This window comes from Sorex araneus, chromosome 9 (genome assembly GCF_027595985.1).
Source record: "Sorex araneus isolate mSorAra2 chromosome 9, mSorAra2.pri, whole genome shotgun sequence".
Taxonomy (NCBI): domain Eukaryota; kingdom Metazoa; phylum Chordata; class Mammalia; order Eulipotyphla; family Soricidae; genus Sorex; species Sorex araneus.
In genome coordinates this window covers 36,731,496-36,758,826 of record NC_073310.1, presented here as the reverse complement: position 1 = coordinate 36,758,826, position 27,331 = coordinate 36,731,496, and the positions used below count along the sequence as shown (strand labels likewise).

General features: G+C 37.4%; 1 protein-coding gene across 4 annotated transcripts in view; it reads right to left on the bottom strand.

The window, feature by feature from the left end:
* The window catches only part of RGS7 (regulator of G protein signaling 7), a 467,594-nt gene that overhangs the window by 48,834 nt on the left and 391,429 nt on the right, over positions 1-27,331 (bottom strand). For all 4 annotated transcript variants that reach the window (XM_055147307.1, XM_004619017.2, XM_004619018.2 and 1 more), the window contains exon 10: positions 10,617-10,691. In XM_055147307.1, coding sequence (XP_055003282.1) covers positions 10,617-10,691 — 75 coding nt within the window. The remainder of the gene's footprint in view (positions 1-10,616; positions 10,692-27,331) is intronic.

The window sequence follows — 27,331 nt, the reverse complement described above, 5'->3', positions numbered from 1 at the left end:
TTGCCAGGCTCTGCTGTGCAGGTGGGATACTCTTGGTAGCTTGCCGGGCTCTCCGGGAGGGTTGGAGAAATCAAACCCGGGTTGGCCGTGTGCAAGACAAATGCACTACCAACTGTGCTATTGCTCCAAACCATATCTCTCAGACTAAAAGCTCTAAAAGCCAAGAAACTCATTACTTGGGCCCCATTAGTACTAAATTAGCATGAAAAAAAATTTTAAATTTTTTATTAGTGAATCATCGTAAGGTAAAGTTATAACTTTAGGAAGTTTCATGTTTGCATTTCAGTCATACAGTGATGTTTACATCCCTCCACCAGTGCCCATTCTCCTCCACCAATGTTCTCAGGATCCCTCCCACCGTTCCCACCAAATCCCCCATTACCCCATCCTGCCACTGCAGCAGGGCATTCCCTTTTGTTGTCTCTCCTTTTGGGTGTTGTAGTTTGCAATGGAGGTATTGAGTGGACTTCATGTTCAGTCTATGGTCTACTTTCGGCATGCATCTTTCAACCTGAATGAGTCCTCCCAACATACTCTACTAGGTGTTCCCTCTCTATCTCAGCTGCCTTTTCCTTCATCATGAGAAGCCAGTTTCCAAGCTGTGGGGCAGACCTCCTGGTCCTTATCTCTACTACTCTTGGGTATTAGTCTCCCAATCTGTTACTTTATATTCCACAGATGAGTGCAATCTTTTTATGTCTCTCTCTTTCTGACTCATTTCACTTAACATAATATTTTCCATGTTGAGCCACTTATATGCTCAACTTATATGCAAATTTCATGACTGTATCACCTCTAACAGCTGCATAGTATTCCATTGTATAGGTGTACCAAAGTTTCTTTAACCAGTCATCTGTTTTTGGGCACTCAGGCTTTTTTCCAGAGTTTGGCTACTGTAAACAGTGCTGCAATGAACATACAAATGCAGATGTCATTTCTACTATACCTTTTTGCCTCTCTAGGATATATTCTCAGGAGTGGTATTGCTGGGTCAAATGGAAGCTCAATTTCTAATTTTTTGAGAATCGTCCATATTGTTTTCCAAAGGAGCTGAACCAGTCAGCATTCCCACCATCAGTGAAGGAGAGTCCCTTTCTCCCCACATCTGTGCCAACACTGGTTGCTTTTGTTCTTTTGGATGTGGGGCAGTCTCTGTGGTGTGAGATGATATCTCATTGTTGCTTTGATCTGCAGCTCCCAGATGATTAGTGAAGAGAATTTTCTCATGTATTTTTTAGCCATTCGGATTTCTTCTTTGAGAAAATTTCTGTTCATTTCCATCTCCCATTTTCTGATGGGGTTGGATGTTTTCTTCTTGTAGAGTTCAACCAGTGCCTTGCATATCCTTTATATCAACCCTTTATTAGATAGGTATTTGGTGAATATCCTTTCCCATTCTGTAGACTGTCTTTGTATTTTGGTCACTGTTTCTTTTGAGGTGCAGAAGCTTTTTAGTTTAAGATAGTCCCATTTGTTTATCTCTGTTTTCACTTGCTTGGCCAATGGCATGTCATCTTTGAAAATGCTACCTTTTAGCATCAATGTAGTGGAGGGTTTTGTCAACCTTGTCTTCCATGTATCTTATGGATTCTGGTCTGATGTTGAGATCTTTAATCCACTTTGACCTGACTTTTGTATATGGTGTCAGGTAGAGATCTGAGCCCATTTTTTTTTTTTTTGCATGTAACTGTCTAGTTTTGCCAGCACCATTTGTTGAAGAGGCTTTCCTTGCTCTAATTCACATTTCTTGCTTTCTTATCAAAGATTAGATGATCATATATTTGAGGGTGTGTGTCAGGATATTCAACCCTGTTCCATTGGTCTGCGGCTCTGCCTTTGTTCCAATGCCATGTTGTTTTAATCATTTCTGCTTTGTAGTAGAGATTGAGGTTGGGGAGGGTGATTCCTCCCATATTCTTTTTTCCAAGAGTTGTGTTAGCTATTTGTGGGGGCTTATTGTTCCATATGAATTGCAGGATTTTTTGCTCCATTTCTTTGAAGAATGTCATGGGTATCCTTATAGGGATGGCATTGAATGTGTACACTGCTTTTGGGAGTATTGCCATTTTGACAATGTTAATTCTCCCAATCCATGAGCAGGGGATATATTTCCATTTCCTCATATCCTCTTTTATTTCTTGAAGTAGCGTTTTGTAGTTTTCTTTGTATAAGTCCTTTACTACCTTGTTAAGCTGATTTGGAGGTTCTTGACTTTCTGAGGCACGACTATAAACAGGATTGCATTTTTTCATGTCACTTTCTTCTTTCTCATTATTTGCATATAGGAAAGTCATGGGCTTTGGGTACTGATTTTATAGACTGCACCTTTACTATACAAGTCTATTGATTTTAGGAATTTCTTGGTAGAGGTTTTAGGGTTCTCTAAGTATAATATCATATCATCTGCAAATAGTGACAGCTTGATTTCTTAAATTTACTCCTGACACAAGAAGTTCCTCACCCATTGGACTGGATTTCCAAAATCCAAAAGGATTGGATTTCCTTTTCCTCCAAAGAGCAAATACTCACTCCAGTCTGTAGCTACAGGTCCCTTAGTACTTGGGCGGTCGAGACTACTTCCTGTGCTATACAGAAGTGGACTTCAGATGCAGTTTGATAGCTACACAGTGAATCCTAGGGACATTAGTGTCCATGCCACTTTCATGCTTTTAGAAGACTTTTCAACTATTGAAACATGCCAGCCATTACCCGTAGTAGAGAGGTGAGTTGAACAGAGAAGTGGAAGCACTGTTTTCTTGAGTCATGTTCCCACTTCCCATTTTACCCATATAATTTGCAACAAAGCTATTTTAGTTGGCTGGAGAGAGAAAACAAGATTAATGTGATGCTTTGAACACTACTCACGTCGGCTTGATCCTTAGCACCACACCATAATATCTGTTCCTCAAAAATCAAAACCAAAACCCAAAGAAAAAAGCCCTCCATTTTGCTTCACTATGAACAAACAAAACATGTTTTGTACCACATACACAATGTTGATGTAGGCAGTGACAGATGTTATAAACAGTATAAACTTATATTTGTTGCAGCAAGATGCAAAAGGTGGTAATGAGTGGCCTGGTAATGAGTTTTAGGGAAATAATGAAATTGATGAATTGTTTAGCTCTGAGGTTGATTTTTTAAGTTGACATTTGTAACATCACAAATTACACGATAATTTGCTTCCCCCAATCTTCTGTATTTCATTGTGTTTGTTTTGACGGGAACCACACCTGGTAATGTTCAGGTCTTACTCTTGACTCTGCCCTCCGGGGTCACTTCTGTTGCTGCTCAAGGGACCATATGGGGATTGAAACTGAGTTGGCTGCAAGCAAGGCAAGTCCACTCTGCCTGCTGGACTACCTCTCCAACCCCTACTATATTTTCAAATGTTTCAGTAATATTTTACAATTGAAATGACTCTAGAAGCTTGAACTTTTAATTATTGTGTTTATTGGTTTAATTAATGTTCCTCAATGAGAATCTATTGTTTATGTAAAAATGCTTATAAAAAGAAATGCCAACTCTATTAATATTTTTGGAAGTAAGACAAAAATATGAGAGAAAAATTATGATTGGTAGAAAAATATCAGAATTTTTGCTATTACAAAAATAGAGTGACCCATAAATTATGTTTTATGAACATTTCTGAGGTTATTTTAATATGTATCCACTTTCTATTACTTCATGAGTTAATACATAGTACTCAAAACATCGAGAGGTATTATTTATGTATATAAATTATGTATATAAATTGAGGCAAGTCATACTCAGAATCAGCCCTGGCTCTGACTCCTCCAAAGACTTTTAGACTATCTTACTCATTATCACATTCTTATTAAGTTTGAACAGTTTATAGTTTTCTGCAATGTTGGCATATATAAACACAGAATGGCCTATTAAATAACAAATAGTTGTAACTTCTGCATCGATAGCAGAAAAACAAGATATTTAACCCTGAACTTGGTCATTGTTATGTATATTTATCCTGTACATTGTTCTTATTACTAAGCTAAAGTAAAGGACAGAGAAAAGAAAAACCACTGCTGCTTTGGAACATGTGTTCTGAAGTTACAGATATCAGTCCAAATTCTGGGTTCATTTACATATCCAAAAATGCTTTTCTACATATTTTCTCATGTTTCCTGTATTCATTAGTACTCTAGCTATCATCATATAGAGATATTCTTTCTGTGATGTCAAAGTTTTCTGTCAATATGGCTGTACCTGACAGATTATGAGCACAGCGGGTAGGGCGTTTGCCTTGCACATGGCTGATTCAGGTTTGACTCCTGTGCCTCTCTTGGAGAGTCTGGCAAGCTACTGAGAGTATCCCTCCTGCACGGCAGAGCCTGGCAAGCTACCCGTGGCATATTGGATATGCCAAAAACAGTAACAACAAGTCTCACAATGGAGACGTTACTGGTGCCTGCTTGAACAAATCGATTTTTTTTTTGCTTATTTTTTTTTTTGCTTTTTTGGGGTCATACCCGGTGATACTCAGGGGTTACTCCTGGTTCTGCACTCAGAAATCACTCCTGGCGGTGCTCAGGGAACCATATAGGATGCTGGGAATTGAACCCGGGTCAGCTGCTTGCAAGGCAAACTCCCTACCCGCTGTGCTATCACTGCAGCCCCAAGAAGAAAAATTCTTGATGACAGACATAAGGGACAATGGCTAATCTCGCCTAACTAAAAACATATGAGTCTAACACTCTTTGTGATCCCCTCCTCCCTCTTTGAACCAGTACAAATGAAAACTGTTCAGAAGCAGATGACTCATTCTGGTCATTCCATTTCCAAAAGACGACCTCTAATGTATTTTAACAAAAAACTATCTACAAAATGTGATAATTTCACTACCTCTACTTTTAACATACTTTGTGCACTTCTAAACATCTAGAAAGACTAGATGTTTCAAATAAGGACTTAGTTTGTCCAATATGTCTGTCTTTTGCTTTATTTAGCTGTGTATATATTGTATATAAAGGACAAATGTCCTAATTGCAAACATCTAGTCTTTCTAGATGTTAAAGAGGTTGCCAGTGTAAAAGTAGAGTTAGTAAATAAGTCCATTGTGTACACTTTGTTGAAATTCTTAGGAAAGGCTTCTGAAAACAATTTGAGGGAGTAATAACTGTTAATATCCACTTAGAGTCGTTTTGTCAACCCAGTCTGTCCACTGGGTTGATAGGGATGAGAAGAGGCAAGATTCTAGGCAAGAGGAGCTGGAGCAACAGCACAACAGGTTGGTGCTTGCATTGCATGTGGCCAACCTGGGTTTGATTCCCCCTTACCTCCAAGCCCACCAGGCATAATTGCAGAGTGGAGAGGCAAGAGGAAGCCCTAAGCACAGTCGGGTGTGGCCCAACCCCCCACCCCCCAAAAAAAATTAAAAATCTTTAAAAAATCCTAGGTTAGAAAGCTTTTATATAGAAGGCACTCACATTGTAGTGGACAAAGGACAAAACAAATCCTTGTTTGAAACACTTAATTATAGATGTTTGAAAGTACAACATCAAAAGTAGAAAGAAAAGAACCTTTTTAAAAAGAATTCATAGGAATGGTTGTATCTGGGAAAGGAACTTATGAAGGGAATGCTGACTGTTGGGGAGGGGGTTGCAGGGAAGGGTTCTGTACCCATGAATCTTATAGGCACGTTCAGATTATTTTGTTTTATATGTGCATTTTAGTTAACATGGCTATAAGTCTTAATACAATATATTTTAAAAAGTAATATTAGTAAAGCATTCCTATATAATTTTTAGTTTTTAGGAAGGGCTGTCTTCTGGGAGTCTATTAATCCACCTATTGGAGCAAGATGTGTCCTATTCTTGGCCACTGAAATGGTGAAGAAAGAAGAGGAAGGGTGAAAGGAAGGGCTCTGATAGTAACTCAGCTAGAAGACAGTCGAGATTATAACTGTAGGTCTAGATGTGTACTTTTGTATACCAGTGTTTATTTTGGACAAAGTTCATTGATTACTTTGCAACATCTAAGCTTTTAGATGTCCTGAGGTGACAGTGTATGATAAAAAGTAGGACTTAGTGAATTAAACCAATTTGTGTGTATATATATATAATTATATATTATATATATTATAATATATATATATTATCTGTTGTAACTGATATAAAGGGAGCTTCTGGGACATATCCTTGTTAAACCACCTCTGAGTAATAAAACATCAAGTCTTGTTTCTGCAGTTGGCAGCACAGGGGAGAGTGACTTGCAGGGGAAGGGGCTGTTCTGGTCACATTGGATGTTGCTGGTTGGTTTGATGCGTCTCTGGCTTTGTGCAGGAACACAGTGTTGGTACTTCATTAGCACTAGGCTTCCTTACTAACATTTTACTAGAATGAGTGGATAATTCTCTTAGAAGCTTATACTTTGTTACTGGGTTACTTTATCTCATTTTCACTTGAACATTACAGGGAATGCAGTATTTTAATTATAACTATGCCAATATATTTATCTAGAGGCTTTGCTGCCATATTTGTCTTTTAAGAAATTTTCATTGCCAAGAAAGGCTGGAGTAAAATTTTTCCTTCCAGTTAGTGTTATATATCTTTGTTTACCAATTACTCTATAGTTTTGAAACTTTGAAATGGTAAATATTCATGGTATATAAAGAAGCATGACACATAAACATATGATCTTAATAACATAATGGATGTTTAGTTGTGTAGGTAAACAGGACCTAGAAGGACATGTCAGACATAACTGCGTGTAATTGTGTATGACAGTTCTTTGCTTCTTTTTTCCATTTCCTATTCACATGTTAACTTCCCCCAAAAAATAATAAATATTTTTAAAAACTTCAAAAAAAAGAAAAATTCTTGATGAGATAAAAATTTAAATCAGTATTTTGAGTGAAACAAGTTACTCTGCATAATGTGGCAGAGCTTCAGTTAGCTGAAGACAAAATAGGACAAGCCAGTTAGAAAGGTCACACCAGGAATAAAATTTATTTGAACCTTGATTTTAGATTTCTAATGTTTTTATCATGGTAAGAATATTCATTTCTACCCTTTTAGTCAATTAGAGTTTAGGACAAGCAGACTGAATAAAATGCTGTAATTTTTTAAATATATATTTACAGATTTTTATTTTGTTGCATGTTCTTTTCAATGAATTCTCATTAGAGCATGATTTTAATTGAATCACAGTAAGATATACAGTTACAAAGTTGTTCATAATTGGGTTTCAGTGATATAATGCTACAAAGGTATTATTTGGAAGCATGGCCATGCCAGTTTCATCAAATATTTGAAGATTCATACATGTCTGACCAATCCAAGAGTTCAATTTAGAAAAAAAAATCCCAATATTTATCAAGCAGTGAAAATAAGTGTTCTCAAATTGTATAAAATACGTTAGGCAAGCTAGTCAAGATAGCTTTCTATTCTGGTAATTTTAGTCTTATATGGCTTTGTAGTTAAACTCTGTTGTTATATCATTATTTACTTATAAGAAATTCATCTAAAAATCTCCACTAACAGAACTATAGTGTCATAGTTCCATTTTTTTAATTGCATTTTATCTTGCTCTATCTCATGGTTTTCTATCACTAAATAAGAGCAAATGGTGCTTGAAGAGCAAGAATACATTCTACTATTTTCCAAACTCTAAAAGAATAATGACACGTGGAATACTGGTAAGAAATCAGTATTTCACAAAATGTTAAAACTTGTCAGTGATGACTCCATTATCTTTGAATTCTACCTGAATAATAGTTGGAAATTATAGCTTTATACAGGAATTGAGTGTTGAAAGTAGGGAAAACATTATACCTTAAAGTATCTGTATTGCCTAAGGCCCAAACAGAGAGAGAGAGAGAGAGAGAGCCAGACAGACAGACAGACGGAGAGACAGAGAGAGACAGAGACAGAGACAGGAATACAGAGACAAAGAGACAGAGAGAATCAGAGAGAGAGAGAGAGATCAGCACATACCACAGAGGCGGAGGAGAAGGGAGGAGGAAAACTGGGATGGAGGGAAATGTACACTGGTGAAGGGATGTATATTGGAGCATTATATGACTGAAACCCAATTATGAATGACTTTGTAACTTTGATTTCAATTTAAAAATAAATTAAAAATAAATTCTACCTCATTAATCTATACCTCTCTTCCAAGTTAAAATGTATCCCAGTTGGTGTCTCTTGGTGAAAGTTTGATACAGTATAAGGTATTTGAGGTGAAATACTTCAAAAATCAGCAAGAAAAGTTTTAATGTACTTTTTAAATAGCTAGTTGCATTTTTTAAAATTATTTTCCCTCAAAGCTGGATTGTAATATACTTACAATATCCTATAAGCAAAGGATGAAGGAAGGTAAGTAAGGTAAGGAAGGTGAGTCAAAAGAGAAACATTGACTGGTTTGTTTTGTCTATTTTCTCAGTTAGGACAAATGATTTCAAGCACTACTTTGAAATAGAATGTGTGTTTTTGTGTGTTTTGTGTCATATTCTTTATCTTAACACCAAAGTAATTTTTTTATGTTTTTTTTATGCCTATGTTATCTGAAATAAATATGTAGACACTGATCCTATGGGTTTACAACAGATTTTTAAATTATAAATAAATATCAGGATAGCTTTTTGTTGTTATGTATTTTCCTCACAAAATGGGGGATGTGCTTGATAGCATAATGATTATCTTATGAATATGTCACAAAATTCTGATATTTAAAAGGGGCTCTTTTATATTACTTGTAACTAAAGGTCTTTATGATGTTATATATAAATTATATTTCATTATATATGAGAAGGGCATTATATATATATATTATATTGTAGGATATCATTGGTTTGGGCTTTCTCTTTTTCCACAAGGAGCTTAGGTTTACTGAATAATACCCATCACAATGCTCCTGAAGCACTCCCATTCCTCCGTATTCATCTTTTTTGTTGTTGTTGTTGTTGTTGTTTTCTTTGCTTTTTGGGTCACACCCAGCGATGCACAGGGGTTACTCCTGGCTCATGCACTCAGGAATTACTCTTCGCGGTGCTCGGGGACCATATGGGCTGGGAATTCAACCCGGGTCAGCCGCAAGCAAGTCAAAAGCCCTACCCACTGTGCTATTGCTCCAGCCCCTCCTCAGTATTCATCTTTAACTCCTCTGCTCTGCTTTCTCTACCTGTTAGTCACTCATTTCCCCTAAGCAGTGACTTGTAAAGTGACTTTTAAAGTCAAAGGCTTCAGAGATCCCTGGATTTGTATTTATAAGTGAAATATCACTTTTCTCTTTTTCTTATGTCCTTTGTATAGTTTAGAGGAATGTCCTTTTTGTATAGACACATAAAGAGTTATGCTATGATTTTGTAACTTGGGAGTTAATTAACTCTGAATAACTTCTGGGCATATTTACTCGACTTAAGCCTCAGCTGCCCTTAGTTCCTAGCACCCCAAAAACAGGGCCCCAACAAAGGGACTGGATGGACCTAGGGCAAGCTGTGAGCTACCAGGTATCAAAATGGGCCAGGCCAAGCATAATAATACTTAACTATAAGTTAAGAGCATGGTCATGGACAAATTCTGTCATGATCCAAAGAGTAACAACTGGATAAAGACCCTGCAAGGGTTAGGAAAGAACTATCTGGCTTGAGCACTATAGTCTGAGATCTATAGTGAGATGTCCCCAGGAAAGCCACTCTATAAGATTATTATGTCTCTTACTGTGTCCATACAAAATGACTGGAAAGATCATTTAGTAAGTAAATCTAAGATGATTGTTTATGGACTAAGGAAAAAAGAAGTATGTCCTTAGATAAAAATATGTCCTTGAGTGGATCTCCTAGCAGACCTTTGTCTTAAAAGAGCTTCCCCAGGAAGGAAGGGCTTTCATATGTTGATTGTGCTACCTCATCTGTGTAGTAGTTGAGCCCCCAACTTTGGAAAGTTGAGGTCTAGACGAAGATGGGGAGATGGAGCGCAGAGAGACTAGCATGGGGAACAGGAGGAGATGGGAATGAGGGGAGTGTGAGACTGGAACAGGCATGTGGGGAAAATCAAATGAACAGCAACTGAACGCCCACCAGTCTGGCAGCCCTGTTCCCTCCTTCACGTGTCTGTTGGCAGCTGCAGCAGGCCGTGGTGGGGAAGCAGCTCATGGCCACCAAACACATGTGGCAGGCAAGACACCACCATCTTTCATTCATTCGTTTTTGAACACACAATATATAATATAATATATATGCATGTATATCATCTACATATACATTATCTACCTTCATTTCTGGGCTGTAAAGGAAGTTCCTTTTGCTACTGAAGACTCTCATTTAATGAAGGGATGAGTGGTCCTTAGTGTCCTACTTTCCTTATGCCATATTCATCCTGTCAAGTAACCTCCGTGCCTTGGGTCTTGGTCATACTCAAAGATAAGGACTGACAGAGAAAGGACTTCTCTGGAGACAGAGACTATCAAGTTACCAGGTTTTGAACTCATAGGTTTTCTTCAAGGCTAGCAAAATGGATACGTATTGAAGATGGAACAAGCAACCATGTAAGATGGGAAAAGGTATTTTTTTTTGTTGTTTGTTTTTTTAATGTCCAGCATCTTTAAAACAGTGCAACTTATTACCAAGATTAACACAACAAATGTTGATTTTTTACCTTCCGTGTTTTGTGTGGGTTTCTCATTCTGGATGACTTCTTAATATCCACTTCCGTGGTATTTACACATCCAGGCTAGAAATTTAAAAACAGAGAGACAAATAAATCTTTGGAGGTGAAGTTTCTGATTAGTTCATTAATGATCTCTCCAGAACCTAAACAAATGCTTTGAACAATGTAACTCACTGACAGTATTTTTAAATGGCCTTAGGATCCTAGCCAAGCATCAGCAATAAAAATACATTACACTCTTTACTCCTCCTCTTTAAAAACCTTCATATAAACATTCCTAAAGAATTAACTCCCAAAGAAACAGGAAAAAATGCAGAGGCCTTGCATAAGAAAGTAAATGTTGATGTTAGTAGCTGTGACCCCACAGACAGTGCTAAGGGCATCCAGGACCAACTGGAGTGATAGCCCCCGCCTTCCCCAGTGTGTACACATTCTAGTTGAGGTGCCACTGTTCTTCCATTGTTGCTTGTTTCCCAAGTTGTAAAACTGTAATTAGTCAAGCCAAATCTCATAGTGGACGCTTGTTTTCTTTAAACAGACTGCAACGGAATGCATGAAGAGATAAAGGAACTGTAATCAATATGCCATGTGTCTTCAGAGAGAATCATGACTTCTTTTCCTCTTATTTCAGGTAGATGAACACTTTTAAAATGAGGGATCAGAAAACTATGGGCAGTCTTCTGGTTCTTTGACAAAATAAAGAGTACATTTTACTAAATCTGCTGCTCCTTTGCAAGAAAACAGCTATAACATTGCTTTTTGATAGTTGGAATATATAAAAGAAAAATAAAAACAATGAAAAGAAAGGAAAAACAAAAAAGAAAGGTGGAAGAGGAAAAGAGAAAGAGTTGGAAAGAATGTAAAAAAGAAAGAATAGAATCAGAAAACAAATATATATTTTTAATTTTTTAAATTTTTTAAAATTTATTTATTTTCAATTAGTGAATCACCGTGAGGGTACAGTTACAGATTTATACATTTTTGTGCTCATGTTTCCCCCATACAAAGTTTGAGGACCCATCCCTTCACCAGTGCCCATTCTCCACCACCGGTAAACCCAGCATCCCTCCTACCCTCCCCAATCCCATCTCCCCCCACCCCACCCTGCCACTGTGGCAGGGCATTTCCTTTTGTTCTCTCTCTCTAATTAGGTGTTGTGGTTCGCAATAGAGGTGTTGAGTGGCCACTGTGTTCAGTCTCTAGTCTACATTCAGCCCGCATCACCCTTCTCCCGCATGGCCTCCGACCCCATTATACTTGGTGATCCCTTCTCTGAGTTGCCCTCTCCCCAGAATGTGAGGCCAGGTTCCAAGCCATGGAGTCAACCTCCTGGTACTTATTTCTACTATTCTTCTATTCTTGGGTGTTAGTCTCCTACTCTGTTATTCTATATTCCATAGATGAGTGCAATCTTTCTATGTCTGTCTTTCTCTTTCTGACTCATTTCACTTAGCATGATACTTTCCTTGCCAATCCACTTATATGCAAAATTCATGACCTCCTTTTTTCTAACAGCTGCATAGTATTCCATTGTATAGATGTACCAACGTTTCTTCAACCAGTCATCTGTTCTAGGGCACTCGGGTTTTTTCCAGATTCTGGCTATTGTAAACAGTGCTGCAATGAACATATAAGTGCAGATGTCATTTTGACTATACTTTTTTGCTTTTCTGGGATATATTCCCAGCAGTGGTATTGCTGGGTCAAATGGGAGCTCAATATCTAATTTTTTGAGAATCGTCCATATTGTTTTCCAAAAGGGCTGAACCAGTTGGCATTCCCACCAGCAGTGTAGAAGGGTCCCTTTCTCCCCACGACAAATATATTTTATTTTATTTTTTTTTATTATTATTTTTTAATTTATTTATTTTTAATTAGAGAATCACCGTGAGGGTACAGTTACAGATTTATACACTTTTGTGCTTATACTTCCCTCATACAAAGTTTGGAACCCATCCCTTCACCAATGCCCGTTCTCCACCACCCGTAAACCCAGTGTCCCTCCCACCCTCCCCAATCCCATCTCCCCCCCACCCCACCCTGCCACTGTGGCAAGGCATTCCCTTCTGTTTTCTCTCTCTAATTAGCTGTTGTGGTTTGCAATAAAGGTGTTGAGTGGCCGCTGTGCTCAGTCTCTAGCCCTCATTCAGCCCGCAACTCCCTTCCCCCACATGGCCTTCGACTACAATGTAGTTGGTGATCGCTTCTCTGAGTTGACCTTTCCCCGGAACGTGAGGCCAGCCTCGAAGCCATGGAGTCAACCTCCTGGTACTTATTTCTACAGTTCTTGGGTGTTAGTCTCCCATTCTGTTATTCTATATACCATAGATGAGTGCAATCTTTCTATGTCTGTCTCTCTCCTTCTGACTCATTTCACTCAGCATGAAACTTTTCATGCCCATCCACTTGACTACAAAATTCTTGACCTCCTTTTTTCTAACAGCTGCATAGTATTCCATTGTATAGATGTACCAAAGTTTCCTCAACCAGTCATCCGTTCTGGGGCATTCGGGTTTTTTCCAGATTCTGGCTATTGTAAACAGTGCTGCGATGAACATACATGTGCAGATGCCATTTCGATTGTACTTTTTTGCCTCTCTGGGATATATTCCCAGCAGTGGTATTGCTGGGTCAAATGGGAATTCAATATCTAATTTTTTGAGAGTCGTCCATATTGTTTTCCAGAAGGGCTGAACCAGTCGGCATTCCCACCAGCAGTGAAGAAGGGTCCCTTTCTCCCCACATCCTCTCCAACAGCGGTTGCTTTTGTTCTTTTGGATGTGTGCTAGTCTCTGTGGTGTGAGGTGGTATCTCAAAGTTGTTTTGATCTGCATCTCTCTGATGATTAGTGATGCAGAGCACTTTTTCATGTGCCTTTTGGCCATTCGTATTTCTTCCTTGGTAAAGTTTCTGTTCATTTCTTCGCCCCATTTTTTGATGGGGTTGGATGTTTTCTTCTTGTAGAGTTCAACCAGTGCTTTATATACCATTGATATCAACCCCTTATCTGATGGGTATTGTGTAAATATCCTTTCCCATTCTGTGGATAGTCTTTGGATTCTGGTCACTGTATCTCTTGCGGTGCAGAAGCTTTTTAGTTTAATGTAGTCCCATTTGTTGATCTCTGTTTTTACTAGATTGCTTAGTTCCGTGTCACCTTTGAAGATACCTTTATCTTCAATATCGTGGAGGGTTTCGCCGACCTTGTCTTCAATGTACCTTATGGTTTGTGGTCTAATGTTGAGGTCTTTAATCCATTTTGATCTGACTTTTGTGCATGGTGTCAGGTCAAGGTCTAAACCCATTTTTTTGCATGTGGTTGTCCAGTTGTGCCAGCACCATTTGTTAAAGAGGCTTTCCTTGCTCCACTTCACATCTCTTGCTCCCTTATCAAAGATTAGATGGTCATACATTTGGGGTTGTGTGTAGGGATATTCCACCCTGTTCCATTGGTCTACGGCTCTGCCTTTGTTCCAGTACCATGCTGTTTTAATTGTTACTGCTTTGTAGTAAAGTTTGAGGTTGGGGATGGTGATGCCTCCCATCATCTTTTTCCCAAGAATTGTTTTAGCTATCCTTGGACGTTTGTTATTCCATATGAATTTTAGGATTGCTTGATCCATTTCTTTGAAGAATGTCATGGGTATACTTATAGGGATCGCATTGAATCTGTATAATGCTTTAGGGAGTATTGCCATTTTGACAACATTGATTCTCCCTATCCACGAGCAGGGTATATGTTTCCATTTCCTCATGTCCTCTTTGATTTCATGGAGTAGCGTTATGTAGTTTTCTTTGTAAAGGTCTTTTACTTCCTTGGTTAAGCTGATTCCGAGGTACCTGATTTTCTGGGGCACGATTGTGAATGGGATTGCTTTTTTCATGTCCCTTTCCTCTGCCTCATTGTTTGCATATATGAAGGCCATGGATTTTTGGGTATTGATTTTGTAGCCTGCAACTTTACTGTATAAGTCTATTGTTTCTAAGAGTTTCTTAGTAGAGGTTTTAGGCTTCTCTAGATATAGTATCATGTCGTCTGCAAATAGTGAGAGTTTGATTTCTTCCCTTCCTATCTGGATGCCCTTAATCTCTTTTTCTTGTCTAATAGCTATCGCAAGTACTTCCAGTACTATATTGAAGAGCAGTGGTGAGAGTGGGCATCCTTGTCTTGTGCCTGATCTCAGAGGAAAGGCCCTTAGTTTTTCCCCGTTGAGGATAATGCTTGCCGTAGGCTTGTGATAGATGGCTTCGACTATCTTGAGGAAAGTTCCTCCAAACCCCATTTTGGCGAGGGTTTTCATCATGAAAGGATGTTGGATCTTGTCAAATGCTTTCTCTGCATCTATTGATATGATCATATGGTTTTTATCTTTACTTTTGTTGATATGCTGGATTATATTGATTGATTTCCGAATGTTAAACCATCCTTGCATCCCTGGGATGAATCCCACTTGGTCGTGATGTATGATCTTTTTGATGAGTTGTTGGATCCTATTTGCTAGTATTTTGTTGAGGATCTTCGCATCGGTGTTCATCAGGGAAATTGGTCTGTAATTTTCTTTCTTAGTGGTGTCTTTGTTTGCTTTTGGTATTAGGGAGATATGTGCTTCATAGAAACTGTTTGGGAGAGTTCCTGTTTTTTCAATTTCCTGGAAAAGTTTGAGGAAAACAGGCAATAGGTCTTCTTTAAATGTTTGGAAGAATTCGCCAGTGAAACCATCTGGGCCTGGGCTTTTGTTTTTGGGGAGGTTTTTGATTACCGTTTCAATTTCCTTAACATTGATGGGTCTATTCAGGTATTCCAGGTCTTCTTTCTTCAGTGTTGGGAGATTATAGGAATCAAGGAATCCATCCATTTCTTTTAGGTTCTCCTTTTTTGTGGCGTAAAGACTTTCAAAGTAGTCTCTAATGATCTTTTGAATCTCACTGGTTTCTGTTATGATGTCCCCCTTTTCATTTCTGATTCGATTTATTAGAGTTTTCTCTCTTTCTTTCTTTGTGAGACTTGCTAGCGGTTTATCAATCTTATTTATTTTCTCAAAGAACCAACTCTTTGTTTCATTGATCTTTCGGATTGTTTTTTTGGTTTCGATGTCATTAATTTCTGCTCTAATTTTTATTATTTCTTTCCTTCGGTCTGGTTTGGGGTCCTTTCTCTGGTCCTTTTCTAGGGTCTTGAGTCGTGAAGTCAAGCTATCTATGTGGATCCTTTCTTCCTTCCTGAGGAATGCTTGGAGAGCTATAAATTTTCCCCTTAACACGGCTTTAGCTGCGTCCCATAGGTTTTGGTAGCTCGTGTCTTCATTCTCATTTGTTTCTAAGTATCTTTTGATTTCTTCCTTGATTTCCTTCTTGACCCACTCATTGTTCAACATGGAATTGTTTAATTTCCAGGTGTTTGATTTGATTTTCCGTATTTGTGGGTGGTTAGCTTCTATCTTCAGCGCATCGTGGTCTGAAAAGATGGTTGATACAATTTCTATTTTTCCGATTCTATTGAGGTATGTTCTGGGGCCCAGTACATGGTCTATTTTTGAAAATGTTCCATGTGCACTGGAAAAGAATGTGTATTATTTCTTTTTGGGGTGTAAGGCCCTGTATAGGTCTATTAGGCCTCTCTCTTCAATTTCTTCATTCAGAGTCAGTGTTTCCTTGTTGAGTTTTGTTCTTGTGGATCTATCTAGAGGTGATAAGGCCATATTGAAGTCTCCGACTACAATTGTGCTGTTAGTGATGTCCTCTTTGAAGTCTGTTAGGAGTCGTTTTAAATATTTAGCCGGTCGTTTGTTAGGAGCATATACGTTTAAGAGTGTGATTTCTTCCTGTTGTACATATCCCTTGATAAACAGAAAATGACCTTCGCTGTCCCTTTTGATCTTTTTCATCCTGAAATCTATGTTGTCGGATACCAGGATGGCCACTCCAGCTTTTTTAAGGGGGTTGTTTGCTTGGAGGATTGTTTTCCATCCTTTGACTTTGAGTGTATGTTTACTCTGTTTGTTCAGGTGTGTTTCTTGCAGGCAACAGAATGTTGGGTTTAATTTCCGGATCCATTTAGCCACTCTGTGTCTTTTGATAGGTGCATTTAGGCCATTGACATTGAGAGAGATTATTGTGATGTGGTTTTGTGTCATCTTTCTGTGGGATTTGTTGTTCTTATGGGGCTCCTCCTTGTCTTACAGTAGCCCCTTTAGACCTTCTTTCAAGATTGGTTTTGAGTCTATGAAGTTCCTGAGCTGTTGTTTATCCGAGAAATAGTGTATGGTTCCTTCGAGTTTGAGTGAGAGTTTAGCTGGATAAAGTATTCTTGGTGAGGCATTCATTTCGTTGAGTTTTTTCACTATGTCCCACCATTGTCTTTGGGCTCGGAGGGTTTCTTCTGACAGATCGGCCGTAAATCTGAGGGGTGCTCCTTTGTATGTGATTTCCCTCTTTGACCTTGCTACTTGTAGAATTGTGTCTCTATCTACAGCATCCGCCATTCTGACTATGATATGCCTTGGAGTCTTTTTATTTGGGTCTCTTTTTGCTGGCACTCTTCGGACTTCTTGTATCTGGACGCCTGCCTTCTCCAGCTCTGGAAATTTCTTAGTGATGATGTCTTTGACTATGTTTTTTTCATTGGGGTTACTTCCCTGTGGTTCTGGTACTCCAATGATTCTTATGTTGTTCCTCTTGAAGTCATCCCCCAGGGCTCTGATTCGCTCTATAGCCATTTTGAGGTCTTTGGCCATGATTTGTTGCTGTCTGTAAGCTTTCTGCAGCTCATCCTCAAGCTCGCTGATTCTGTCTTCGGCTGTAGTCATTCTGCTGTTGAGGGCATCTAGTGATATTTTTATTTCATCTACCGATTGCTTTATTTGTGAGACTTCGGTTCGAAGGTTTGAAATTTCTGCTCTCATTTCTGCTCTCATTTCTTCCTGTATTTTCTTGGTAGACCGTTCCAGCGCTTGATTCATCTCCTCCCTTAATTTATTGGATGTCTGTTCCATAGTTGCTTGGAGTAGGTCGACTCTCCTCCATATTTCCTCTCTGAATTGTTTATCTGAGAGGTCGTAGATGTTGGGAAACTCTTTTGAGGTTTCTAGTATCTTTTGTTCTCCCTCTCTTGGTGGAGGGGATTTTCGCTGTTTCTTCATATTGTCACGGAAGTGCAGAGTTGGAACCTTGTAGTTATTTATTCCTCTTCGTTTTTGTGGGAAGAAGGGGCTCCGATTGTGCTAAACTTCCCTTATTCACTGATAGCTTTTATACTGTCAGCCTAAGCTAATGGCTCTTTTGCGTAAATGTTTGAGATCGCAAAAGTGAGTTTTCAAAGGAATCCACAGTACGGATTGAGCTGAGGTAGCAAAGAATAACTGCGGCCGCGTTAGCGTTGGCCGCTCTGGAAAGAGGCCACGCCCACTTTTTAGGCCACGCCCCCTGAGATGAGGACACGCCCCTAAGCAGCAGAGTGGGGATTGGTCAGGATTGGACGGCGGCGGCGGCAAGGTGCCAGGCAGGGGCTTCAGGAGAAGCCCCGAGCCGCGGCGGGCAGGGGGTGGGGAGGGGGGCTTCTCCGCACTGAGGCAGGCTCTCCAAGGGATTGCCTGTTTACCTGCAGGATGGAGATTGGTCAGGATCCGACGGCGGCGGCGGCAAGGTGCCAGGCAGGGGCTTCAGGAGAAGCCCCGAGCCGCGGCGGGCAGGGGGTGGGGAGCGACAAATATATTTTAATTTGTACACTATGTCTTAATTGAAGAAAAGTCTTTAGATATTACTTATATTTCAGAAATTACTAGAAATTAGGGGTTACATTAATTATGTTCCATTACTTTCATGTAGAGATTTATGTTAGTAAAATGTATTAACTTATTCATCTTGACCTAATTCTCTATTTCCCCCCATAGATTGAAAAATAATTATTTATTCTTGAAAGTGACATTAGAGGAATCTGAATGTGAAAAGAAGGATTTGTGGAGCAGATATGATATTTGGAAGAAAAGTGAAAAGGCAACAATGGTGTGATTCTAGAAATAATAGTTCTCCACAACTATTTACAAGGAAGGATCTTTACTCTTTGTATATAGAAATATAGAAAGCACATTCTTTTTAAAACATTTTTTATTATTTGTTTTTATAGACTTACAAACTTTTGTGATTACATTTCAGTCATATAATGTTTGAGTACCCATTCATATACCAGTGCCCATTCTCTACTACCAATATTCCCAGTATCCCTCCCATCACCCCTACCCCTCCTCATCCCCTGCCTCTGTGGCAGGCACATTCCTTCTTACTCCTCTCTCTGTGTCACTTTTTCTCTATCTGTCTGTCTCTGTTTCTCTCTCTCTCTCTCTCTCTCTCTCTCTCTCTCTATCTATCTATCTATCTATCTATCTATCTATCTATCTACCTGGTGTTATGGTTTGCAATACAGGTACTAAGTGGTCATCATGTTTGGTCCATAGCCTACTTTCAGCATGCATCTCCCATCCCGAGTGAGCCCTTCAACCATCATTTACTTAGTGGTCCCTTCTCTATCCCAGTACCTTTTCTCCCAGCATGTGAGACCAGGTTCCAAACCGTGGAGCCATCTTCCTGGCCCTTATCTCTACTATCCTTCGTTGTTAGTCTCCTATTATATTACTTTATATTCCACAAATGAGTACAGTCATTTTACGTCTGTCCCTCTCTTTCTGACTCATTTCACTTAGCATGGTATTCTCCATGTCCATCCACTTATATGCAAATTTCTTCATTTCATCTTTCCTAACAGCTGCATAGTACATTTTCTTTAAGGATTCACTGTGACAAATCTCCATAATAATATAAAAAGGAAAAGGAACAAATGAAGAAAACATTTTTCTTGATTTTCCCCATGTTACATATTAAATAAATATATCTGTCACTGTCACTGTCATCCCATTGCTCATCAATTTGCTCAAGAGGGCACCAGTAAACATTTCCATTGTGAGACTTGTTGTTACTGTTTTTGGCATATTGGGTAGCTTGCCAGGTTCTGCTGTTTGGGAAAGAAACTCTCGGTAGCTTGTCAGGCTCTCCAAGAGGGGCCGAAGAATCGAACCCAGTTCAGCTGCATGCAAGGTGACCGCCCTACCTCTGTACTGTAAATATCAAATAAATCATAACTGATTTTCTTGCCCACTTACGTCTGCTTGAGAAACTAAGGAAAAAAAGTCACTAGAGTAAGATTTAGTGCTGACACCAAGCAATTCATTTAAGTTTTCCAACCATGATATTCATCAATGTCTTATATTCAGATTGAATTATTTCCGCAATTGATTTAGGCACAAACATATATATGTATGGATACATAAATACATATACACACAATATACATATAGGTATGTGTGTTTGTATATACATACGTGTGTATATTATGTACATATTTTATTTACATATACATGTATTTGTGTACATATAAGTATGAATGTATTTATATCTACATACATCTTTTAATTATAGTTTAGGTGACAGGGTTACCGTAGTGTTTAAGTTTCTGGTAGCACTGTAGCACTGTCCTCCCGTTGTTCATCAATTTGCTCGAGTGGGTCCAGTAATGTCTCCATTGTGGGACTTGTTGGTACTGTTTTTGGCATATTGAATATGCCACAGGTAGCTTGCCAGGCTCTGCCGTGCAGGCGAGCTTGCCGGGCTTGCCGGGCCCTCCGAGAGGGACGGAGGAATCAAACCCTGGTCAGCAAAACAAACGCCCTACCCACTGTGCTATCTCTTCTGGTGTCAATGTACAAAGATACCCTCATGACCGTTGTCCAAGACCCTCCTTTCCATCCTATTTCCACCCTGGTTTAATGTTCCTTCCCTCACACCCCTGCCACCACTATTTGTTAATTAATAATTTTGGTTTTAGTAAATACAGTTACCTCCCTTTGCACTACTCACATGCTCAAGATCCTCATTATTTCTCCTTATTACTTCCCTGTAGCCTATTCATTTCCCTTCCTTCTCTCCCCAGCCTAGCAATTTCAGATCTGATTCTATTAACTGAGGCTAATTATTGATTGAGATTTTCCATACCCTTGATTTGTTTCTCTATATAACACAGACAAGGGAGATTATCCTGTATTTATCCTTCTATCTATGACTTATTTCACTTTACAGATACCTTCCAATTTCATCCAAGATCTTACTAACCACATGCCTATTTTTTCTAGTGGTTTTACTATATTCCATGATAAATATTATATATATGTCATATATATCACTGTATCATTGTCATGCCATTGATCATTGATTTGCTCGAGCGTGCACAAATAACGTCTTCATTCGTCCTAGCCCTGAGATTTTAGTAGCCTCTCTTTACTCGTTCTTCCCAGTGGTGTCGCATTGGAGTCTCTTTCTGGGTAAGAGGAATGATACCCATCATTGTTACTATATTTGGCATATCAAATATATATTAATAAATCATATTATGTATTCTAATAAATGTATTCTATTTTGTATTCTATATGCCAAATATAATATATACTAGAATATATATAATATGATTTTTAATTTTTAAATTATTTTTTATTAATGAATCACCATGCGGGTACAGTTAGAGATTTACATATTTTCATGCTTTTGTTTAGTCATACAGTGCTCGAGTACCCATCCCTCCACCAGTGACCATTCTCCTCCACCAATGACCCAGCATCCCTCCCACACCCCCAAGACTTTTTCGTAGGCTTACTGGCCACCCATATATCATTGTGGAAATGTCAATCATCTCATTTTCCATTTTTCAACAGGGTTATTTGTTGCTGAGTTTTGTAACTACTAACTACATTTTAGATGATAGCACTTTATCTGAATGCTCTCTCCAGGTCAGTTAGGTGTTTTGTTTTTTAATCCTGGGTTTCTTTCATCATGCAAAAATATTTTAAATTTCATATAGTTTGGAAACAAATTTTATTTGTTTTCAATACTGTTGCTAATGGAATCAGGTCAATGAAGATACCTCTGATGTCTAAATCTGGAGAGTTCTGCATCAATGTATTTTATAGTTTCTGGCATAATCTTTAGCTCTTTAATCAACTTTAAATAAATTTTTGTGTATGCTGTAAGTTATGAATCTAATTTCACTTATTTATTGGTTTGTTCTTAAGCCACAGCATGCAAGGCAAATGCCCTACCTGCTGCACTGTCACTCCTAACTCCTCACCTCATTTCATTTTTTTAACAAGTGGTTATCCAATTTTCCAAGAACATTTTTTGAAGAGTCTTTCCTTGCTCCACTTTAAGCACACAACTCCTTTGCCCCAGATTAACTATTCATAGCTGCGAGGGTTTATCACTGGGGTCTCAATTCTGATCCACTGATATGTCATCCCATCCTTATTCTATTACCATAATGTATTGGTTCCTGTAGCCCTATACCATAGTTTAAAGTCAAGAGATGTGATATCTCCAAACTTCTTTTTTCAAGATGGTTTTGGCTATTCTTGGGGTTTTATGTTCCCATATTGTTTGTTTGAGTTCTTTGAAGAATGTCACCAAGATTTTGATGGAAATCACATTTAATCTACATAGTACTGTGGGTAGAATTGGATAGAATTTTTGACAATATTAATTATTTTAGTACATGAACATGGGATCTTTTTAAATTTCCTGATGTTCCCTTTATTTCTTTCATAAGTGACATGTGGTCCTCATGTTTTAGGTCTTTCACATCCTCTTTTAGTTTGATTCATAGGTATTTGATTTTCCAGGTAGTTTTATTTTCATTTTGTTTTCTATTTTTATTGATTTACTGTGATTTACAATACTGTTAATTATACTTTTTCACACATACATCATTCCAGTAGCCCACACATCACCAGAATACTTAGGGTGCTATTTTAAATAGAGAAAATATTTTAATCTTATTTAGATGAAATAGAAGTTCTTTTGTTCATTGGTCCAGATAAAAATGCAACAGATTGTAGTGTATTTATTTTGTAGTCAGCTACTTTGCTGTACTACTTATTGTTTCTAAGAGTGTTTTTAACAAAGCTTTTTATAGTATTCTTGATATAATTCCATATTATCTACAAATAGTGGTAGTTTTACTTCTCCTTTTTCTGATCTGAATTTCTATGATTTCTTTTTTTTATCTTATTAACAATGGTAAGGTTTCCAAGACTACCTTAAGTAGCAGCGGTGAAAGAGGACATTCTTGCCTTATACCTGATCTCAGAGTGAAGACTTTCAGTTTGCCATTGAATATAATGGTAGCCATGTGTTCATTGTAAATGGCCATTACTATCTTGAAGAATATTTTATTTATTTATATTATTAAAAATATTTATAATAAATGGATGTTGGCATTTTTAAGAGCTTTTCCACATCAGTAGATATGATCAATTACTTTTATCTTTTTATTGACATAATGAATAACATTAATGACTTTTGTATGCTAAACCAATCTTCTATCTTTAGGATAAAACCTAATTGATAAACATGCATTATCCTTTTGGTATGTTGTTGGACTCCATTTGCTAAGATTTTGTTGAAGATTTTTGCATCAATGCTTATCAGTAATATTGGTCTGTAGTTTTATTTTTAGTATGTTTCTTTTTACTTTTGAAATTAGGGTGATGTTGGTTTCATAAAAGCTTTAAGGAAAGATCAATGTCATCATCAATGTTTTGGAAGAGCTTGAAGAACATATGTAGTACATTTTTTCTGAAGGTTTTGTAGAACTCAATAGTAAACCCATTTGGTTTAAGGCATTTTTTCTCGTGGAAAAATTTAATTACAGTTTCAATTTTCTTGCATGATATTGGTCTTTTCAGTATTTTTACTTCTGATTCAGCCTTTGAAGTTAACTTATTTCTTAAGTAACTTAAGAATTTACTCATTTTATCCAGGTTATTCAGCTTGGTGCCATACACTTGCTCATAATAACCTCCATATATTTATTTTTTAAAAAAAATTCTGAGGTGTCTGTTGTGATTTCTTCCATTTTATTCCTGATTTTCCCTCATGACTCTAGCTAAAGGCTTGTTAATATCATTAATTTTATCAAGATTCAGTTCTTAGTTCCATTAGTGCTTTGTAGTTTTCAATATTTATATCATTAAATTTCTGCTCTAATTATTATGATTTTCTTTCTCCAACTTTGATGTTTCTTTTTTGTTCTTTTTATAGTTTCTCCATTTGTGTGGTTAAGTAATTGATGAGCTATTTCTTCTTTCCTAATGTGTGCATGCGTTGTTATGAACTTGACTTTGTACTTTGTATTTTTGAGGTATCTGTTGTGATTTCTCCCATTTTATTCCTGATCAGATTTATTTCCTTTTCCTGTGTCCCATGGGTTATGAAACTGTGTCTTTCTTCTCAGTGAAGAAATATTTTTATTTCTTCTTTGATTTACCCATCCCAGTATTTAGCAGTTGTTCAGTTTCCAAATGTGTAAATTTTTCCCTCTTTTCTTTTATGATTAATTTCTACCGTCATCTTATTTTGTTCTAAGAAAATATTTGATATTTGATATGATTTCTGGTTTTTGAAAATTTATAAACACTTGCTTTCTGACACAGTATAGCTATATCCTGGAAAATGTTCCATGGCACCCGTTTTAAAAGGCCCCCATTAATTTCAATATGCAGCCAGGATTTACAATTACTAATCCATAAATAATAGATAATACTTTGAAAATATTAAAGCAATGTGGTTAGTTTCCTATTCAATTTCCATGTATTTGGTATTGGGAGCCATTGAAATCTATACATTTCCAGACAAATAGGGATTCTGTAAAAGTGTGTGGGGAGATAGTCCTGTATTTATTGAAGAATCTCCAAATTCTTGCAATTGGTCAGTAGATGGTAAGAACACAAAAACTTGCAAAGGAAAGGAGATAGTAAGAATGATGACACTGAAGTAATACTGCTCTCTAGGTTTATTTGTGTCAAACAAAGGATCCAGAATTTTTTTCCTTTTTGTCTCAGTATTAAGGAGCACAGAGGTGTAAGAAGACAAAAAAGCCTCTGAGGCTGGAATAAAGATTACAGTTAGCAGGAATTTTAACTTGGAAATAAATGTCTGTAATACAAAGAGTAACAATAAGTGCCAGAAGAAGAGCTATTACAGTTCTGGGAATAGATTCCCATATTTTTGAGATGTTTTATCCTATGGCTTAGGAAAGTAAAATTTTGTAATTTGAAAAGTTGCTGCTAATTGGTAAACTGGTAAAATAATTAACATGACATATACTCTGAATAGGTGGCTCTCTAGTTTGCTTTCCTTTCTAAAGAGTTCCTTGGGATAGCTAAAGGAATGATGAACAGGTAAGTAATGTATTATTGAAGGCTAAAAACACTTAGATGCCCAATGTTGTCTACTATATTTGTGAATTTTTAAGGTCATGATATAATGCTGATAATAAAAAAAAAACCAAAAATCTTCTTTTAGAAATCAGGCACTGTGCTGAATGGAATATACTGTTTGGGAGTATTTTTGTATCAAATTTTCAATAAATAATGATATACTAAAATAGAGGTATAATTAAATATCAACATTAGGTATGATTAATATATCAGTGTTCTCTTAACATAATGTATAATGTATTATGCAAATCATTTCAATTTGTGACCATAGGATTTTGTAGTATACTGAGAATGGAACATTTTTACAGTTACATATTCTTAATATTATCTTTGTTTCATCAACATAGTAAACCAGCACAAATTATTATCAGCATTTTAAATATGTGCCATTCTCACTATTGTAAAAGATTTGCATTGCTTTCTTCATTTGAATTCCCCTAACAATAAGTAATGATGAGCATTTTTTCATGAGTTAGTTGGCCATCCATTGGTCTCCTTAAGAGCAGTCTTTGTTTATTTTCTCTTCCCATTTCTTGATGGGGTTTTGTATTTTTACTTGGTTGATCTTTAAGAGTACATTTTATATCCTGTATATCAACTCTTTATTTAAAGGCTGAATGCAAATATTTTCTCCAATTCAGTTAGCACTATTTTAGTTTTATGTTGTGTATCTTTTGCCATGCATAAACTCTTTTAACTTGATATAGTCCATTTTTTTTTAACACTATAGGCTTTGAAACTGACAATGTAGTTCAAGGCACCTTTGAGGTCCAGATCTTGGATCATTCTGCTTATGTATTTCTCAATGTATTTTATAGATTCTGTTCTGATACTGGGTTGGAGCGACAGCACAGAGGGCAGGGCATTCGCCTTGCACACAGCCAACCTGGGTTCGACTCCTCTGCCCCTCTCTGAGAGCCTGGCAAGCTACTGAGAGTATCTCGCCTGCACGGCAGAGCCTGGCAAGCTACCCATGGCGTATTTGATATGCCAAAAACAGTAACAAGAAGTCTCATAATGGAGACGTTACTGGTGCCTGCTCGAGCATATCGATGAGCAATGGGATGATAGTGACAGTTCTGATATCAAAGTCCTCAGTTCACTTTGAGTTGACTTTTGTGTGTATATCTATTTGCAGATGACATGATATATATTGAAGACCCTAAATAATCCATTAAAAAATTCTAAAACCAATATAGCAAAGTGATTGCTGGCTGGTTACAAAGTCAATACAACAACAAAAAAGTCACATTTCTACATACAAATAATAAATCAGAGAGGACAGAGTTCAAAGAATCTATCCCATTTAAAACAGTCTCTTGAAACAACATGTATGTTGCTTCACTTGACAAGAGACAAAAGAAATATTTGTGTAGTAGAGAGGAAGAGAATATATCAAAATAAAATTTTGGAAATTAGGTTGGTTGGTTAGAAATTGTAGACCATGAAAAGAATTTTTATTTGATTCTACACCTAACTATAATGTTAGGAAGTAAGTTGGTATAACTTATTGTTTTTTTTTGGGGGGGGGAACATAAGCAGAAAGTAAATGCATATTTATTCAGCACTTAAAGTAATAATCACTGGAACATCATTTACTCATGAAGGGAAAAAATGAGATATAACTCCATTATTAAGTGGAGATATAATCAGGAAAGTAGAAATATAATGGAGAAAATGTATTATTCACTGACTGAACTAAATGACTTCAAATATAAATGTTTTATACCATTTTATCTTGAGATCTTTTTCAACTTGAAACTTATTGTTTTGAAAAACCCAATCAAGGGACATTGCTTTTCACATGCCCATTTTGATCCCAGGCATCACATATTCACCCTAAACACTGCCAAGAATATAACTGCACACAGAGCCAGGAGTAAGCACTGAGGAAAACTGTCAGGGATGGCCCCAAAGCAAAAAAAAAAAAGGAGTGGGGAGAGAAAAACCTACAGCTCACTTAATCATCTTATCAGGGAAGTGGATCAGGTAGAGCCCACGACTACAGTGTACTAGAGAGACAGTTTTGCATTCAAATCCCCAGACCACGTGCCAGTAAGTGTGACCCATTTAACAACAATAGCAACAAAACAAAACTTGATTTAAATTTTATGCCCTTGAGACAAATAAAATAACTCAAAGTAGATAATTAACTTAAACATAAAAGAGTAAACTGTAAAATTCCTGAAAGATAACCGAATATAAAATTCAGGTGACCTTGTGTATGTTTGGATCTTTTTTATCAAAAGAAGTGGGAAGTTGAGCATGAAAAAAGAGATAAATTGAAGCGGGGGCTGGAGCAATAGCACAGCGGGTAGGGCGTTTGCCTTGCTTGAGGCTGACCGGGTTCGATTCCCAGCATCCCATATGGTCCCCTGAGCACCGCCAGGA